Below are 18,317 nucleotides of genomic sequence, written 5' to 3' on the forward strand. Positions count from 1 at the left end.
CCACCCGGCGAGGGGGGTACCCTCTCCCCAAGCCAGCGAGAGAGGCTCGCGGCCGCAGCCGGGGCGCCTCGAGTCCAGGCCTCGGACACCTCCGGGCTGGCGGCGGGTTGGCGAATCGCTGCCGAGCGTTGTAGCCCCCGGGGATCTCCGTGGGACCTTTCCTTTTAGCCCCGAGGCCCAGCTGCCCGCGCCGCGCGGCGGAACTACAACTCCCAGCACCGCAGTCGCCCGGACTTCCGGAAGCCGACGCCGGGCGGGCAGGAAGCCGCCGAGACCCGGCCAAAAGGCCGGGGGTAAATTTAGCCAGAAAAGAGGGGGCGGGCAGGGCTGCAGGGCTAACCTGTCACTTCGCCACCATGAACGTGGTTTTTGCCGTGAAGCAGTACGTTTCCAAAATGATAGAGGACAGCGGGCCGGGCATGAAAGTACTTCTCATGGATAAAGAGACGGTGAGTTTGCTTCGCTCCGTGTCTGTGGGGTACCCTGCCTCCCTCACGCCTGCTACTCCCACTCCGCTGTAGGATTTGGTGTTTAGTGAAAGATTTTGAAACGAGGGTCAGTTCTGCGTGGAACTGAAAGGTGGAATAAAGCCTGTCGAGTAGCTTTCCAGTCTCAATGGCCCGAACTGCTGCCAGAGATTTCTTCTTGTAACCCGGAACGACTTACTGGATTCAGGAATCTTTTGTAAATGTCTCTGGCAAGAAGTAGTATGTGAGCCAGAGCGCTTGGAAGACTTTTTATTTCCACTCAGCGTCGTCTTTTGAAAAGAAAGCCAGGAGTGCTCAAGCTGAGATGACAGGTTATTCTTTGTTGATCACAGAATCTAAGGTGGTTGGGGAAAAATTTTGTTTTGGGAATGTATGGATTGTGTTGCGAGAGAACGTCATTCTGGTACATTACCTATATTTGTCGGATGCTCAGTAAGTGTTAATACATAGGTTAGTAAGTGTTAGTAATCCAGCCAAGTGTTAATAAAAAAATAATTTTTAAAGGCTTAGGCAGTGTTGCTTGTTTGTATTACTTCTGACTAGCATAATATTAGTTCATTCTTTCTCTTCACAGACTGGCATAGTGAGTATGGTATACACACAATCGGAGATTCTTCAGAAGGAAGTGTACCTTTTTGAACGCATTGATTCTCAAAATCGAGAGATCATGAAGCACCTGAAAGCAATTTGTTTTCTTCGCCCTACGAAGGTACAACATAAACCGAGCTGTCATCTGCCCAGGCACATACAGAACGCTATGCTCTGAAAGCATTAAGAAGGCAAAATAAATTTGTCTTACCATCATTTGTGGCATCGTATTTAGCCTGGTTCATCAGAGTTATAACCTCGACTTTTCTCCTTTCCACATCTCCGTTCACTCCTTATAGCCCATTTTGCCTCCAAGGTGGCTTGCAGGTTCTCAGCTACTTCCAAAGCCACGAACTCCAGAATTGACAGACCCACATCGGTTTATTCCTGGAGCGCCCTTCATACCTATTACCCTGACCACCATTGCCACTTAATCTTGTACATTTACATACCTACACCAGTATCCGGAATCTTTTATCGTTTTATTCACGTTTATGCACAGAAACATGATTGTGGCTCACTTTTACTTCCGTGATTAAATCAATATGTAGTAGCTCAGCCCTCACAGCCCTCCTTAACTGGTTTGGTCTGCCCTTATGTACACAGCCTCCTGTGTCCAATCTCTGCTCACCCACTATAACCAACCAGGCCTTTTCATCAGCCCATGCTCGTTCCTGTTCTCGATTTGTTCTCTTCCCCTAATTCTCCATTTGTTCTTTAGCTTTCTGTCCATTTACATCCATCATTTTATAAATCTAGCTTGCGTCCTCCTGTAAAAATCCTGTACTATTTCAATCTTATTTAGTATATTTCCCTTTTGTTTTAATGTTTATTGTTGAGAGAGAGAGAGGGTGCAAGCAGGGGAGGGACAGAGAGGGAGACATAGAATCTGAAGGAGGCTCCAGGCTCTGAGCTGTCAGCCCAGAGCCCAATACAGGGCTCGAACTCCCGAACCGTGAGATCATGACGTGAGCTGAAGTCAGACGCTTAACTGACTAAGCCACCCAGGTGCTCCTGTATATTTTCTTTATATTCATCTTCTTCAACTCCAATGCACTGTTTTACCATGCTTGTATATAATGTACTTTCTGAAATACAAATCTGATCACGTCCTCCCCACTTGAAATCCTTGAATGACTTCTTCTTTTTATGCTAAAGACAAAACTCCTTAATTGTGGTTCTGTATGGTCTAGTTCCTGTCATTTGTACAACCTCATTTCAAACCACGCCCCCGTGGTCTTGGACACATTAATCTTTCAGTTCACTTTATTCTGTCGTGCCATAGGACTTTTGAACAGACTCTTCTCTCTGCCTGGGATGTATTCACTTCCTCCAGAAAGCCTTCCCTGATTTTGCCGACCACGCCAAAGCCCCCTCTTTGGGGCTTATAGCACCAGTATTTATACAGCACTTACAGCACCTGCTTCTCCCCATTGCTTGTCATAGTCGAAGTTTTATAGAGTTTGCGTGATTAATATCTGTCTTACCTACCAGCCTTAAGCTCCATGAGAACAGAGGTGGTATATGTTTTTTCACACTACTATGTCTCCCGTGCCTGCTACAGGTGGGGACCTCAGTAAAGAGTTCCTGAATGAAGGAATAACATTAATACTTTGTTATAGTCATTTCTCATTGTTTCACATTTGTAGCTCTTGAAATTTTGGTGCCGGAAGGGATCTTAGAGGTCATCTAGTCCATCTCCTAAGATTTTCATTAGAAAAATCTCTTTCACAGCTATATATATACTCTCTCAAACTAAAAGCGATTTTTCCTTAAAATTACAAAGTTAATTTTTAATGTATTTTTAACCTAAATGACAATTCAGAAAACCCTTTTCTCATTTAACAAGTGATGTGCATTGCTTACGCTATTTTTAACTCTTTAAAGACGTGTGATTTTTTTTTTTAAACATTCAGAACTGCATTTTATATCATGTCTAGTTTGGGGACCAAATTCATATAGAAATTTAACTATTAACAAGTTAATAGTTAAATTTCTAATCAGAAATGGATAACCTGCATTATGATCCTATGTAATTGGAATTCTTATGTTTACTTCTAGATTTCATATTTTATTTTTAAATAATGTAGTTATATGAAAGGGTTTAGCCTGCTGTGTGCAAATACTTCACAGACATTATAGTCATACAATCTTACGTCCCAATAAGTTAAAAGCCAAAGCAAATACAGTTAAGTATATTTTCTCTTGAATGGTGGGTTTTAAAGAATTAGCTACATTTTGATAGTCTATGTAAGAATTTTGATCAGATGAATACTTTATAGGCCAGCTGCCTGAGGCAAATTTGTAGAGTTAATTATCAATTTTATGTTGTAGTTCAATGTCTGTGTTTTTAATATTTTTCATGTTTTATTTATTTTTGAGAAAGAGAGAACGCAAGCAGGGGAGGGGCAGAGAGAGAGGGAGACAGAGGATCCAAAGTGGGCTCTGTGCTGAGAGCAGAGAGCCCCACGCAAGACTCAAACTCAACAAACTGTGAGATCGTGACCTGAGCTGAAGTTGGATGCTTAACCGACTGAGCTATGCAGGTGCCCCTGTGTTTTTAATATTTTAAAATCTTAATTTGGCCAAGGAAATGCAGCTAGTTAATATTATGGATGATTCCTGAATATTTAATACATCTCTTTTTTACTACCAGCCCTCATCCCTGCAATATACAAACACTTAACCTAGACCTCAGCGCGCAGTGGATTCTCACTAAATACTGAAATAAATAAATTTTTTACTTAAGCAGTTCTCCTCATATATTGTTTGTTTATTCCTTACTTTCTAGGAGAATGTGGATTATCTGATTCAAGAGCTCCGAAGACCAAAATACAGTATATATTTTATTTGTAAGTATTTTATTTCACCTATTCAGTCATGTAACCATATCCTAGATACTTTGTTCTGTTGGGCACTGCATATCATCAAGTTAACTGAATCTATCACTCTATGAGTCTGAGTTTTTTAATGTCCTTTCAAAGTTCTATTTTAGAAAGCTAAGCATGACTTTTTTCATCATTGATTGATTATGTAAAAATGATTTTTTAACTTTTCCTTTGCCATTCAAGATTCTTTGTAAGTCAAAAGTTATAAGTAGCCAAATTTCACATCCCATCTCTGCCCCCCCAAAAATTTTTTTTAAAGGAAGGGTACACTTATTTCCTATTTTATACTTTCATGAACGGAGGCACAGAGGCTGATTTATTTACTTGGAGGGAGGATATACTTGAGTTTGTTGGAAAAGCAGAGATTTACTTTACGTACCAGATGGAAACATTCCAGTTCTCTTTGCTCCTTTATGTAATACTTGAAAGAATAAGTCATTCAGTAGATGCCTCTTATGTACATAATTTGGGGGAGGGGGCTTGGGAGAAGGTAGAGTCCTGGAAATAAACTAGGTTTGTGACTAATATACATTTTATATGAATTTCTTTTTTCTTTTTTTTTTTTTTTTATGTAATACATTCTGCTTTGGAAGTTACATCCTTTCTCCTCTAGATGTCATTATTGATCTTTATAGGATTAGTAAGTATAGTTTATTTGGTACCATTTCCAAAACCAAAGACAAAACTTAACTCTCAGTATGTAGGACATTTGAGAAATTTTGAAGCTTGCTTGAAGGCTATTTTAGGGTTTAGATTACACTCTAAGATATACATACTTTCTATACCATATGCAAATGATACCAAAAATTAACATTTGTCAGGTGCCTGGGTGGCTCAGTCGGTTAAGCATCCGACTTCGGCTCAGGTCATGATCTCATGGTTCATGGGTTCAAGCCCCATGTTGGGCTCTGTGCTGACAGCTAGCTCAGAGCCTGGAGCCTGTTTTAGATTCTGTCTCCCTCTTTCTCTGCCCCTCCCCTGCTCACGCTCTGACTCTCAAAAATAAACAAAATTTTTTTAAATAAAAAAAATTAACATTTGTGATAAGACTGTATTTTTATTTATTTTTTTAATGTTTATTTTTGAAGGAGAGAGACAGAGTGTGAAAGGGGGAGGGGCAGAGAAAGAGAGAGACACAGAATCTGAAGCAGGCTCCAGGCTGTGAGCTGTCAGCATGGAGCCCAATGTGGGGCTTGAACTCACAATCCATGAGAACATGACCTGAGCCATACTCGGATGCTTAACTGACTGAGCCACCCAGGTGCCCCGATAAGACTGTATTTTATAGAGAACTTCCTCATATATTATCTGAATCAGCCCTTATAACAACCCCAAGGGGTAAAAATTGGCAATTTTATTAGTTTCTGTCATCCTAGCTTTTTTTGTTTGTTTGTTTTGGCTGATAGTCACAGGTTTTCTTTTATAATTTAACATTTCTGAGATAATTGTATTCATATATGGTTGTAAGAAATAAGACAGAAATCCCATTTATTTTTAAACCCATTTCACCCAGTGTAGCATCTCATATAACTATAGTACAATACCACAGCCAGGATATTAACATTGATGCAGTCAAGGTACCAAATATTTCTGGGGCACCTGCATGGCTAGGTAGGTTAAGGATCCAGCTCTTGACTTCGGCTCAGGTCATGGTCTCACAGTTAACGCGTTTGAGCCCCGCATTGGGCTCTGCGCTGACAGCGTGGAGCCTGCTTGGGATTCTCTCCCCCCCCCCCTCTCTCCCCCTCCCCTGCTCATGCTCTCTCTCTCAAAATAAATAAACATTGAAAAAGTATGTATTTCCATCTCCATAAGGATCCTTCCTATTGCCCTTTTATAGCCAGATCCACTTCCCTCCCACCAGCCCCCTCAGTAACCCCTGGCAACCACTAATCTGTTTTCTATTTCTGTAGTTTTGTCATGTCAAGAATGTTCTATAAATGGAATTACACAGCATTTAACTCTTTGGGATTGGCTTTTTTCACTCAGCATTCCTTAGCGATTCACTCAGGTGGTGGTGTGTATCAGTAGCTCATTCCTTTATTTTAATCAAAACTATTTCTATGATGGAAGTTTTCAAATGTATACAGAAGCAGACAATAGTATAATAAATTCCACGGTACCCATCACCCAGTTTCAAAAATCGCTTTGCCACAGCCTGTCTTGTTTTCGCAATGCCGCTGCCACTTCCTCCACCCCCCACCAGTGTTACTTTGAAGGAGATCTAAGACATCGTGTGTGTTCATCCCTAAATATTTCAGGATGCATCTCTAAAAGATAAGGCCTCATTTTTATAAATACCGTTATTATAGCCAAATAATGACAAATAACTCCTATTTTCAAATATTCATTCAGTGTTCAGATTTCAAATTCTCATATGGTTTTGTTTTGGATTTTTTTTTCCCAGTTTTCCATTTGAATTAGGATCGTAGTAAGGTCTACACATTGCTATTGGCTGATATGTTGTTTAAGTTTCTTTAATCTTCTATAGGTGTTCTCCCTCTCCCTCCCTCCCTCTCTCTTTCTTTCTCTCTTAACCCCCCCCCCTTGTACAATTTATTTATTGAAGAAACTCCATTGTTCTGTTTAAGTTTCTCACAGACTGCATCTTGTTGATTGTGTCCCCATGGAGTAGTTTAACAAATTCTTTGCAGTTTAAAATATTCCTCTATTCTCTAGTTTTGTAAATTGGTACTTGGATATAGAGACTTAATTAGATTTAGATTTTATTTCTTTTTGCCAAGAATATTTCATAGTCGGTGGTGTGTGCTTTCATCGATTGTCTCTTATTGTGATAATTAGCAGCAGTTGGTGCTCAGTGCCTGGGTCCGTTTTTGATTCATCAATGGCTGACAAAAATGATGATATTTTGATTCTGTTGTCATCATTCCTTCTTTGTTTTTTTAGCTGGAATATTTCCATAAAGAGAAATTTCCCCTCATCTTCTATTTGGTTATCTGGTGGTACAGTTTGTGTGTGAGAGAATTAAAGTGTACTTCTTTCCTTTAATTTTGTATTTTCAGTATAATGACTTGCTTCCTGGGTATCCTCCAAAGCCTGCATAGTGGTCTTTTTTTTTTTTTTTTTTTAGTAGTATTATGGATTTCTGAATTCAAACATACTTGTGCTACCCATTTCCATTTGAAGGTGTTTAACTTTGACATATACCACAATGTATCCAGACTTCGCTTAGTCATTTATTAACTGTCAAGCCTATTTATTTCTAATTGCAGCAAAGGTGATCTCCTTTGAATCAACTGCAACTCATATGTCTGTTTCAGATTTCAGTAATGTGATCAGCAAGAGTGATGTGAAGTCATTGGCTGAAGCTGATGAACAGGAAGTTGTGGCTGAAGTTCAGGTACACACGGGTCCTCTAACACATCGCTCAGAGTGACCCTTTTTAAAGATTTGCCTCTAAAATAAGAAGAGTGCTGTCTCAAGGGACCCTGTTGATCAGACCCACTAAATGTGCATAAACCTGTTCTTATATTTAGAAAGTTTGTAAGAGGTATCAAACTGAGTGGAAACAAACTTAAAGGAATCATTTGGAATAGGGAGATTGGACTGGTTGGTATTGGATCCCTACTGAACGGGTCAGGAGGGTTTCATAGGGTTGGGGACAGAGTCAGATATATCTTCTGCTTGTTTTATGAACCACATTGTAAGAATGTTCGTCTACAGGGCTATGTCTGATTGGGAAAGAATAGACAGTAAAGGAAGTGAATGAGGTTTGTTAAAGGTCTGTTTATGATTATCTTGCTCTGGGAGGTAAAAAGCATACTTTTGTCATCAATTGAAAACTTAGAAACTTCTAAATATTTTGCATGGCATAGAATACATCGCACTAGAACGTACCATGTTACCTTTTGCTTCTTAAACACTTGAGTGTTCTTGAACACGTTTATCAGAGATGTTTGAATACATTTATCACCTAAGTGAAGACCTAGGGCAGCAAATAAACGAATTTTGGATTTTCAGAAAGATGTGTTAGGCGATAAATGAATAAAAAAGAATGACTTATTTTAAATCATATTCTGCCTTGTGAGAAAATACTCGATTAAAAAAAAAAAAAGAATACACTGAACAGCAACGTTCTTCATCTGTCTGTGACATTGTATAACCTGTAGCAGTGTCTTATTTTTACTCATGGATACGTGTGCACAGAGGTCTCCAGAAACGTAATATATATACCTCTACGGCTTTGTGTTTTGTTTCTTGAAAGATTTATTATTATTGCTACTGTATTATAATTTTTGTATTCCCCCACATTGACTATCATGACTCAATTATTAATTAATCCATTTTTTAAATCTTTTACACCTGCATTTGTTCAAATTTGATTGTATCACATAGTGTTATGTCACATACGAAAATATTACTTGATGGTACGGTTGGAATTTATGAAATGACTGACTGATCTCGTGCTTCATTTGCAGGAATTCTATGGTGATTACATTGCCGTGAATCCACATTTGTTTTCCCTCAATATTTTGGGTTGCTGCCAGGTATGGAACGAAAAGGATAAAAAAATAAGTTTATCACGTGGGAGTTGATTCAGCAAGTTGATTGGACTTGTAAGAAAAAAATGCAAATGTTTTCTCTGAATATACATTTTTAACACAAAGGGTCGGAACTGGGATCCAGCCCAGCTATCCAGAACCACGCAAGGACTGACGGCTCTCCTTTTATCTCTGAAGAAATGTCCCATGATTCGGTATCAGCTTGCATCAGAGGCAGCAAAGAGACTTGCAGAATGTGTTAAGGTACAGCTTTTTCTATCCCCGGTTCCAAAGCCCATTCATTTCCTTATCAGATTTCAGAAACCATAGGAATAGTTTATCTGTAACCAGTGAGGTTTTATTGGCAAAGAGGCAGATACTTGTAATAAAAAACCAAAAGCAACAAATTAGAGCTGAGATTCTTAGGCTCAACTCAAAAAACATTTGCAAGCCATTCAACCTATTTTGATCCAGTTAAGCCATTTGTCAAATAGTTTTAAATCCTCACCTCTTAAACAGGATGCTACCCGACATCAGACTTTTGAGTCCTTATCTGGAAGGCCTCTGAAGACGCAAAGAGCTATTGTTAAATGCATATTTTACGTATGAATTTTCTGGTTACATCATCTCTGTCTGCAACTCATTGGTTGACCAAACCGTCTTTCTCTCTCGTCCACAGCAAGTAATAACTAAGGAGTATGAACTGTTTGAATTCCGGCGGACTGAGGTTCCCCCGTTGCTGCTTATTTTAGATCGTTGCGATGATGCCATCACCCCATTGCTAAACCAGGTGCGAAACCTTTACTAGCCTTGTAGCAGTACGAGTCCAAGGGGCATTCATCAGAAATGCCCATGTGGAAATGTACGGTGTCATCCACGTGTTCGCCTCCGTATCTTCAGCTTTTCTTTTTTTTTTTTTTTTTTTTTGCCTTGTACTTCCTACTGCTCAGGTATCCCTGTTCTTCCATTCACAGCCGTCTTCGGTTCTTTCTTCAGCTTCGTCCTTCCTGTCCCTCTGTGCCACCACCTCCACCCCTAATCAAAGCCACTTCTAGCTTCTGTAGATTCTACTTTTCCACCGTCTGTCTGCAGGTTTCCATTCTTACTGCCATTACCTTGGTGTACACCCTGATGTGTTACAAGATTACTGAAATACTCATCGACTTGATCCCGCACTTATTTTCTTTTATCATATGAGAACAGATCTATACTTTGATTTACCTTTCAGTAAGTTTAAGTCCTTGAGGGCACAGTTGCTTCGGAACTGGCATGGACCAGGCCGCTATCTCCTGGACTAGGAGCTCTCTTTCCCCAGACTCCTCTGGTTGTGTTCGTTTCGCCACCAGGAGTCGCTGTGGCCTTCTTTCCTCTGTACACATGAGCTCATCTCTGGCCTAGATAGAATTCCCTTTCATCCTGAGCATCAGCGCCTTTGGTTTCAAGAGCTGTGTGCTCCCTTTGGTTCTGGAGACCCTGCTTACAGTAGCCGGCAGAAATGGCCTTGGACCACAGCCTTCCAGGCATATTTGTCATTGTAGAAGTCCTGTTCCCAGCAGGCCTCCATAGGCTCCAAGACGACTGAAACAGAAAGGCCTCAAGTCCCCACTTTTAATTTCTTCCCACTCTAATATAGTCCACAGACACAATGTTGTTAAATTACTTTATATATTTATTTATATTTTGAGAGTGAGAGAGAACATGAGTGGGGAAAGGGCAGAGAGAGAGAGGAAGGGAGAGAATCCCAAGCAGGCTCCACACTGCCAGCACGGAGTCCGACATGGGGCTCGAACCCACAAAACCCTTGAGATCGTGACCTGAGCCGAAATCAGGAATCGGATGCTTGACCAACTGAGCCACCCAGGCACCCCTGAACTTACTTCTCCTAAAGCACAGTTCTGATCTTTTCGCTCCAGACTTAAAAGTCTTCGTTGGTTCCCATTTGCCTACTGGCTTATATACAGACTCCTGAACTTGGCATCTAAGAGCCTTAATGATATAGGGCCATCGTTAGCCTACAGCTTAGTACTCCGCAGGTGTGCCATGTGGTTTCCAGCCATTATTTTATTCATGTTGGGACCTCTGTCTAAACTCTGGAATGTTTAGAATACCTTCTCTCCCTATCGTCACCTATCAACATTCTTCTCCTTTAAAACCACTCAAAACGTCTCCTTGAAGTGTTTTATCATTGTAGTCAGACATGTTCTTTTTTCCTTAAAATTACTACAGAACTCTGTGTTTTGTGCTGCACTTACCATGCTGTACCTCTGATTGTTTTCTCACATTCCTTCAAGGCAGACTGTGTCTTACCTGTGTTTGTTCTTCTGCAAGTAGAAGAACTGTACCTTATACAAAGCAGAGGCTTTATTAGTAGTGACTTTGAATTCATAGGGAAAGGTGTAGTCTATGTTTCAGTGTCTTCCCAGCTTATAATCGTGCCAGGAGAAATCTTTGACTGTGGAGTGCAACTTCTCTATGCTAGGTTAGCCTTATGGTCCTAAAACACAAAGTGATATATGTTTGCTAAAGACATTTTGATAATATAAAAAAGTAGAAAGAAAGAAAAATGATTGCCTATAATTCTGTTTCCCAAAGAAAAACAACCATTCATTCAACAAACGAAGACCAATCATGTTCCAGATGTTGTGTTAAGGATTGGAGTTAAAAGTCTCTGTTCTCAAAGAGCTCATGATGCAGTGGGGAGAGAAGTAAACTGATAATTGTTTTAAAATGTTTATTTTTGAGAGAGAGAACACGCGAGCAGGGGAGGGGCAGAGAGAGAGGGAGACAGAAGACCTGAAGCAGACTCTACACTGATAGCACAGGCTCGAACCCACGAACCATGAGATCATGACCTGAACCGAAGTTGGACGCTTAACCAACTGAGCCACCCAGGTGGCCCAGCTGATAATTTTAATTATAGAGTGAGTGCTAATGGTAGAAGCATGCTGTCTGTGTACAACATTTTGTTGTACTTAGTTTACGTGCCCCAATTGAAACTTGCTTTTTGTTTTTTTAAGGATTCATTTGGCAAATGTTTTTGGAAATGAAGCACCTTCTTTTATAACCTCTTAAGTTCTTCCATAATAAGTCTGTATTGCTTAAGATAAAGTAAAAGTGTATATATCTTCCTAGCATTTAGATTCTAGAGTTAGAGGATAATTTGCTGGAAAATACTTAAGGCTTGTCTAAAGGACCTAGGACTAAAGCAACCCATTGTCCATAAATGGTGCGAAGGCAAAATTTGTAGTTTCTCCTTTCCACTTTTTGCCAGGTAAGTTCACATTTTATAAGAATGGAGACCAATCCTCCTTCACACTTCATAGGCAGGAAAAATATGAAATCAAATGGATACAGAGGCAAGCTTCTGCATATGTGTGTTTTGATCAACTTACACGGTTTTTTTCTGATAATATTAGTGTTCCCAGGATAAATATAGCACCACTCAGATCTGCAAGAACACACTTCTCAGGCTGCAGAAAACCACAGAAGCGCACAGGAAATGGTACAGCTCGTAACTGCAGTACCAATATAGCCCTATCTGTGAATCCAAAAATATACCCTTAATTCACAGGCAAAAAGCAGAGCTAATGATAGATCTAATTCGTTTTCTTTCCATCAGGAATATTAATCTCCCCGCCCTTCTTCCAAACGTATAAAATCTAAAAGCATGTTGACTTTTAGTTTAACCAACTACAGCGTCTTAATGCTTCGTATAACACAAAGTATTAATAAAACTTGAACTAAATAAAGAGCCTCTGTGTACAGAGGCCTAGTTGCTGAGAATATTACCAGTTTTTATTTGTTTTCCTGAACATTTGCTGTTTCCATGTTTTGTCGGTCACTGATTTTTCTGTCCTCATTCTTCATTTAGTGGACCTACCAGGCCATGGTCCATGAGCTACTGGGCATAAACAACAATCGGATCGACCTTTCCAGAGTGCCGGGGATCAGTAAAGATTTGCGAGAAGTGGTCCTGTCTGCCGAAAACGATGAATTCTATGCTAATGTAGGTGGTTAAAACTTTTTTTAAATTGTTCTTCATTGTTTTTATGTAAGAAGGCCACTACTGACTTGTTCGAGTGAAAACAGATGTGGAATTTCATGCGGAAGGATGATAGAAGCATCCCGCAGATAAGCTGCATCTCACGAGAAGGCGGACGATTTGGATTCGGACTCTTTAACAGTTTTTTTCCATAGAAATCACATATTTACTGTTATACTTTCATAGTTAGACCCGATTTATTTACTTCCTTCCCTTCTGTAGCCCTTTGTGAGAATAGTAATGGCGTTCACCACCCATGTCCTGGCCACTCTCCAGATTTGGTCATTAGAATGGAATTTTCTTGCCTTTCAATTCCGTCTTTGGGATGCTTTCTCACTTCTTTTAAATGATCTGAAAGTCAGACTCATTGCGAGAACTGGATTTTCAACTTCCGTTTTCACAGAATATGTACCTGAACTTTGCTGAGATTGGTAGCAATATAAAGAATCTCATGGAAGATTTTCAGAAGAAGAAACCAAAAGAACAGCAAAAACTAGAATCAATAGCAGACATGAAGGTAAATTGAACATGTTCATGGATGACTAACATGCAAGACTTTGGAACTATTCGTGTAAGCAACATTTCTGGAATATTCTCAGTCTGATTTCTGCCTTGATTCATTTTGTTTGGTTTGAAATAATTTTCTGTACCGTTTCTCCTTAGGAAACAGTGTAGTGAAAACTTCATAACAAGCCATGTGTTTCTGTCCATTCTTCAGTCACATTTGGACTATTTAAAGAGTCAGTCTACTGACCTTTACCAGTTCTTCTCTTTTTAAGCATAAACAAAATACCATGTGATTGGTAGATGCCTTAGTCTGGGCAGAACAATTCCTGCTTATTTTTTCCCTTCTTTGTACATGTATGTCCGCAGTCAAGAACTAACAGAAACCCCGTTTGATGTTTTTCCCATGGCAGGCCTTTGTCGAGAACTACCCACAGTTTAAGAAGATGTCTGGGACTGTATCAAAGCACGTGACAGTGGTCGGAGAGCTGTCACGGTTGGTCAGTGAGCGGAATCTGCTGGAAGTGTCAGAAGTTGAGCAAGAACTGGCCTGTCAAAATGACCATTCTAGTGCTCTCCAGGTATCTATTCAGTCCAATTTGATGGGCACCTACTATGTGTGAGGCACTGTGCCAGGCAGAGCAAGAGATACAAAGGCACGTAACCCTTCCTCACCAGTGTGGAATTGGTTATGTAACAAGGAGTTGAGACAGGAGCACAGGTTAATTTGAGTTAAGATAGATACACGTTAAGAGCCACAGGAGAAGAATAATGTGCAGTCGCCGAGGGTTCAGGCTACTGAGTTAATGAGTACTTACAAGGGCACCCCAGGCTGCTAGAAAGAGCACTAGGCTGAAATCAGAAGATCTGGATTTTAGCCGTTTGCCACTTACTGGCTTTGTGACTATCCAAGTTTTTTATTATCGAACACCCCCTCTTCATTCCATAAACATGTGAATGCCCGCTACATGTACATAGCGCTGTAAGGATCTGCAGATACGAAGAGGAAACCGATACTATACTTTTCCTCAAAGAGCGCACACATATGAGGGAAGAAAGAGATTTAAACCAGGAATTACCATATGAGAACCGCTGTTATGCTAGAGGTATGTACAAAAGGATATGGAAATACGGAGGAAGGACAGGTGTTTTCCCTAAGGATGAGGCTTCGGAAAGAAGACATTAGATCGGGTCTGGCCAAGTAGTCGGAGTGCACCAGACAGAGTAGAAGTGTACCAGCCAGAGAGAAGAGGGGAGACTCTTAGCATTGAGAATGCAGGCGTGGAGATGTGGGGGGAAGTTCAGGGAACAGAGAGTAATTCAGTGTAGCTAGTGCAGGGGACGAGACGGGGAGTGGTCTTGGATAAGCCAGAAAGGCCGGGCCCAATTATGGCCACTGAAAGGAGATGGGGCTTCAATCTTAAAATGTTGAGAGCTACCAGAGCAAGGGACATAATCAGACCCTGGCCTTAAGAAATTTGCAGCACTGTTGAAGGGACAAAACTAAAATGCGAGAAACACTTAGTGTTCCGAGGTAATATTTAATTAAGGCAAAATTGTGGTGCTGACTATAATAAGATTAGAAGTCATTAAGAGAAGTCCCTTAGAGAAGGTGGCATTAAGATAGACCATCAAGAATGAATGGAATCTGGAGGAGGTTTTCTTTGAGGGTTAACAGAAAAGCAAAGATGCAGAAGTATGCAAAAAGTAATAAACCATGTGAGAGTGGGTGTGGAAGAAATAGGAGGTAACATTGAATCGGTAAACAGGAACCATTTATGAAGACGCTGGTCACAGGAATTTGCACTTGCTGAGATAAGCAAAGAGATCCATTGTGGGGTCATATGCAGAAGGTCGATACGATGAAAGCAGTATTTTAGGAAATTTAATCTAGTAAGGCTGCTTTAGAGGTGAAAAAACTGAAGTTAGGCTGGTAGACTCCTAGTGAGTACTAAAAATGTACAGTAAGGGCAAATCCGGGAGACAATTCAAAGGAACAAAACAACAATTTAGCAACAGATTGGATATAAGGATACCAAGACAGAACAAATCCAGTAATTCCAAGCCTCCTGAGAAATGACAATGTGGTGTCACTGGCAATAAGTCACCTGGGAATGAGAGTCCTTTGGGAGGTGGCCGTTTCTAAGGCACTCTCATAATTTCTTATTTATAGGGCTTCTAGTCTATAACTTGGTCTCTCTCTTTCCCGGCTGCAATTCAGCTTTATAAAATAAAGCCAGCGTGGTAGAATGGAAACAGCACAGGCTTTGGAGCCAGACGGTCCTGGTTTTTACTCTAGAGTTTATGTACTAGAGGTTTTTTGTGTTTGTTTGTTTGTTTGTTTGTTTTGAGGAAATTACTTATTTTTCCCAAGCCTCAGGGGTAAAGATTTCAAACTTTTAGATTCTTACCAGGATTTGGTGAGATCTGTAAAATCCTTCACATATGACAGGCGCTCTGTAAATGTTGCTTCTCCTCTGAGCAAAATGTTTTAAATAAATGATACAACTAAAACAAACAAATCTGTCCACCTGTGGCTGCTCTGGGTATAGCAGGGTCTTTGCTGGGCTTTTTAGTTGTTACTTTTTAGTGTTTATTAAGATGTCCTCTGAAAGCACCATCGTTTTGAAAATCATAATGACGCTATTTGCTTTATATTTATGAAAAGCACTTCCATCATCGCTTTGAATTTCATCTGTGTTCTTAAGTCTTTTCAAAGAACTTTAAGGTTGGTTTTATTAGTTTTTAGATTGTATTAAATTCTAATTCTTAAGTAGATAGCATAAGTACTTGGCTCACCAAGACGTGTATCGGAAAAAGCGAGCCTGTCACTAGCCTCATGTGTGCCCTTACGGCTATTGTGTCGATGTGCAAGTCTGTGTGAGTGAGTGCAGCCCTCTCTTTGTTCAATTCAAACCATACCATACTGTGCACGTAGCTCTGCAGTTTGCTTTTTCACTTAACCACGTATCTCAGAGACTGTTCCAAATCAGAACCTAATCACTCCTTCTTTTTAACCACTCAGTAGTATTCCTTCATAAAGATCTATCACAGTCTACTTCACCTGACCAACCTACTTTATTATTATTTTTTAAAATATTTTATTTTATTTCTGAGAGAGAGAGAGAGAGAGACAAAGAGCAAGTGAGCAGAGGAGGGTCAGGGAGAGAGGGAGACACAGAATCTGAAGTAGGCTCCAGGCTCTGAGCTAGCTGTCAGCACAGAGCCCGACGCGGGGCTTGAACCCACAAACCGTGAGATCATGACCTGAGTCGAAGTTGTATCTTTAACCAACTGGGCCACCCAGGTGCCCCCTGGCCAACCTACTTTAAACAGTACTACTAATAACACCTCACAGTTGTTTTGTGGGTCTAACAGAAGTATTCCAATGAAAGCTTTCTATTTTTCTCAATAAAATGAATTTTCTTCTCTCATTAAATAAAAACAAAATTTTGCCCTGTAATTAAATTTAAATTCCCTTCTGTTTCTTGGGGCGCCTGGGTGGCTCAGTTGGTGGAGTGTCCAACTCTTGACTTCGTCTTGGGTCATGACCCCAGGGTTGTGGGATCAAGCCCCATGTTGGGCTCTGTGCTGAGCATGGAGCCTACATAACCTCTCTCTGTCCCTCTGGCCCTCCCCCCAACTCACTCATGCTGGCTCTCTCTTTCTCTCTCTCTTAAATTAAAAAAAAAAAATTAATAAATAATTTAATAAATAAATTTCCTTCTGTTTCTTTATCATTTTATTTTTCTCTTTGAAACAATAGAACCAAACTTAATCACTAGCCAGTTTTAGTATCTTTATTTGTATCTCTCTACCATATGGAAAGCAGTTGGACAAGGTTACTGTAATTCCTTGCCCGAAATCTTACTTCTTGTTCACTTTAAGAGACAAAAATAGATACTTTAAATATGAATTCCATTTGCGATCCACTTTATATTTTAAAAAGTTATCCTTTGAAGGTTTTCTTGCCCATGTTGTTAGGGTTTTACAGTGCACAATTGATTTGGACTCCTCCACCATAAAGGATTCCTTTGGCTACATGATTTAAATAGTCTATGAAGGGAGCTTTTGTCTGATAATGAGTAAATGCCAGGGCCTGCCCCCTAGATGGGTTATAGCATTCCTTGCCTTGACCTTAGATGATAATACACCATGAAGCAATGAATTGAGGGTTTTGAGTTAGAAATGGGGTTTGCTTTATTGAATAGTAACTATATCATAGTGAAGGGGAAAAAATTCACATATTGCTAAAAATTAATCTGTAAATTGCTGCCACTTCTAACTAGTTATCCTACAGGCTAACAAAAATTTGAGTTAGAAGAATTTTCACTGTAACTGAACTGCAAAGTAATGAAACATATCCAGAGCCTCAGAAAAGACTCATTTGAATAGTGAGGAAGATTTATTTTCATGCCATGAAGAGAAACATCTTCAGAAAGTAAGCAGACCCCCACCCACCCTGTGTGTCATATCATAGCTTTTCATTCCGAAGGGGGAACTAATCTATTTTATATCCTTCTTTCCTGACCTTGGGTAAAAGATCTCAAATCATCCTGTTATTGATAGAAAGACTCAGTAAATGCTTGTTAGAAATATGAAGAGGACAGTTCTGTTTGAAGCACAATAGAGTAGTGGCTAAGAGCTTGGGGCTTTGATGGCTTGGGTTTGAAAATGATAACCACTCTAAGCCTTAGTCTTTTTGTCTGTAAACTGGGAGGAAAATCACAGCACTTACCTTATTTTTGTGAGCATTCAGTGAGCTGGTACATATAAAGCACTTAATATTGTACCTGGTGCTTACAACATTTAATAAGTAAGTAGTAACTGTCATGATCATCCATATTATTGTCTGATGATACATTCTGTTCTCTTTGGGGCATCCAGGACATGTTTTCTAGTCTGCTCATCACCTCACATCCCTCCTGATTGCAGAAGGGTTTTTCTGCTTCTCATTAAAATCATAAGAAAATTGTTTGGGACACGTTGAGGTGACAATTTTACTTTCCCCAATTAAGAATAAAAGTGACCATTTTTTCTCTAGACCAGCATTTTACCAGCGTTTCAGAAAGAATGTTGACCAGCAAAAGCTAAATTTTATGTTGACTAGATATTAAGAAAAAGAATATGGACTCCGATGTATTTACTAGTCAGTAGTCAGGAATGGGGTCCTGCCTACTTTCTATCATTTTTCCTAGATAAGCTCTTTACAGTCCCACAGCACTGTTCTCTCAAACTGTTAGACTAGACTTGGTTGTTTTTTGTTTTTGTTTTTAATCCTCTCAGCATGTTGAAGGCTTTCACC

General features: G+C 40.0%; 1 protein-coding gene across 1 annotated transcript in view; it reads left to right on the forward strand.

Annotated features, from left to right (window-relative positions):
* Nucleotides 1–225: 225 nt before the first annotated feature.
* The window catches only part of VPS45 (vacuolar protein sorting 45 homolog), a 60,832-nt gene continuing 42,740 nt past the window's right edge, over nucleotides 226–18,317 (forward strand). Inside the window, exons 1-10 of the mRNA XM_039246297.1 lie at nucleotides 226–449; nucleotides 1,063–1,197; nucleotides 3,868–3,928; nucleotides 7,246–7,325; nucleotides 8,404–8,472; nucleotides 8,593–8,730; nucleotides 9,146–9,256; nucleotides 12,338–12,472; nucleotides 12,912–13,025; nucleotides 13,426–13,593. Of these exons, the coding sequence (XP_039102228.1) occupies nucleotides 357–449; nucleotides 1,063–1,197; nucleotides 3,868–3,928; nucleotides 7,246–7,325; nucleotides 8,404–8,472; nucleotides 8,593–8,730; nucleotides 9,146–9,256; nucleotides 12,338–12,472; nucleotides 12,912–13,025; nucleotides 13,426–13,593 (1,104 nt within the window). The 5' untranslated portion in view covers nucleotides 226–356. The remainder of the gene's footprint in view (nucleotides 450–1,062; nucleotides 1,198–3,867; nucleotides 3,929–7,245; nucleotides 7,326–8,403; nucleotides 8,473–8,592; nucleotides 8,731–9,145; nucleotides 9,257–12,337; nucleotides 12,473–12,911; nucleotides 13,026–13,425; nucleotides 13,594–18,317) is intronic.

The sequence above is a fragment of the Hyaena hyaena genome, unplaced genomic scaffold (genome assembly GCF_003009895.1).
Source record: "Hyaena hyaena isolate Hyena2069 unplaced genomic scaffold, ASM300989v1 scaffold_284, whole genome shotgun sequence".
NCBI lineage: Eukaryota > Metazoa > Chordata > Mammalia > Carnivora > Hyaenidae > Hyaena > Hyaena hyaena.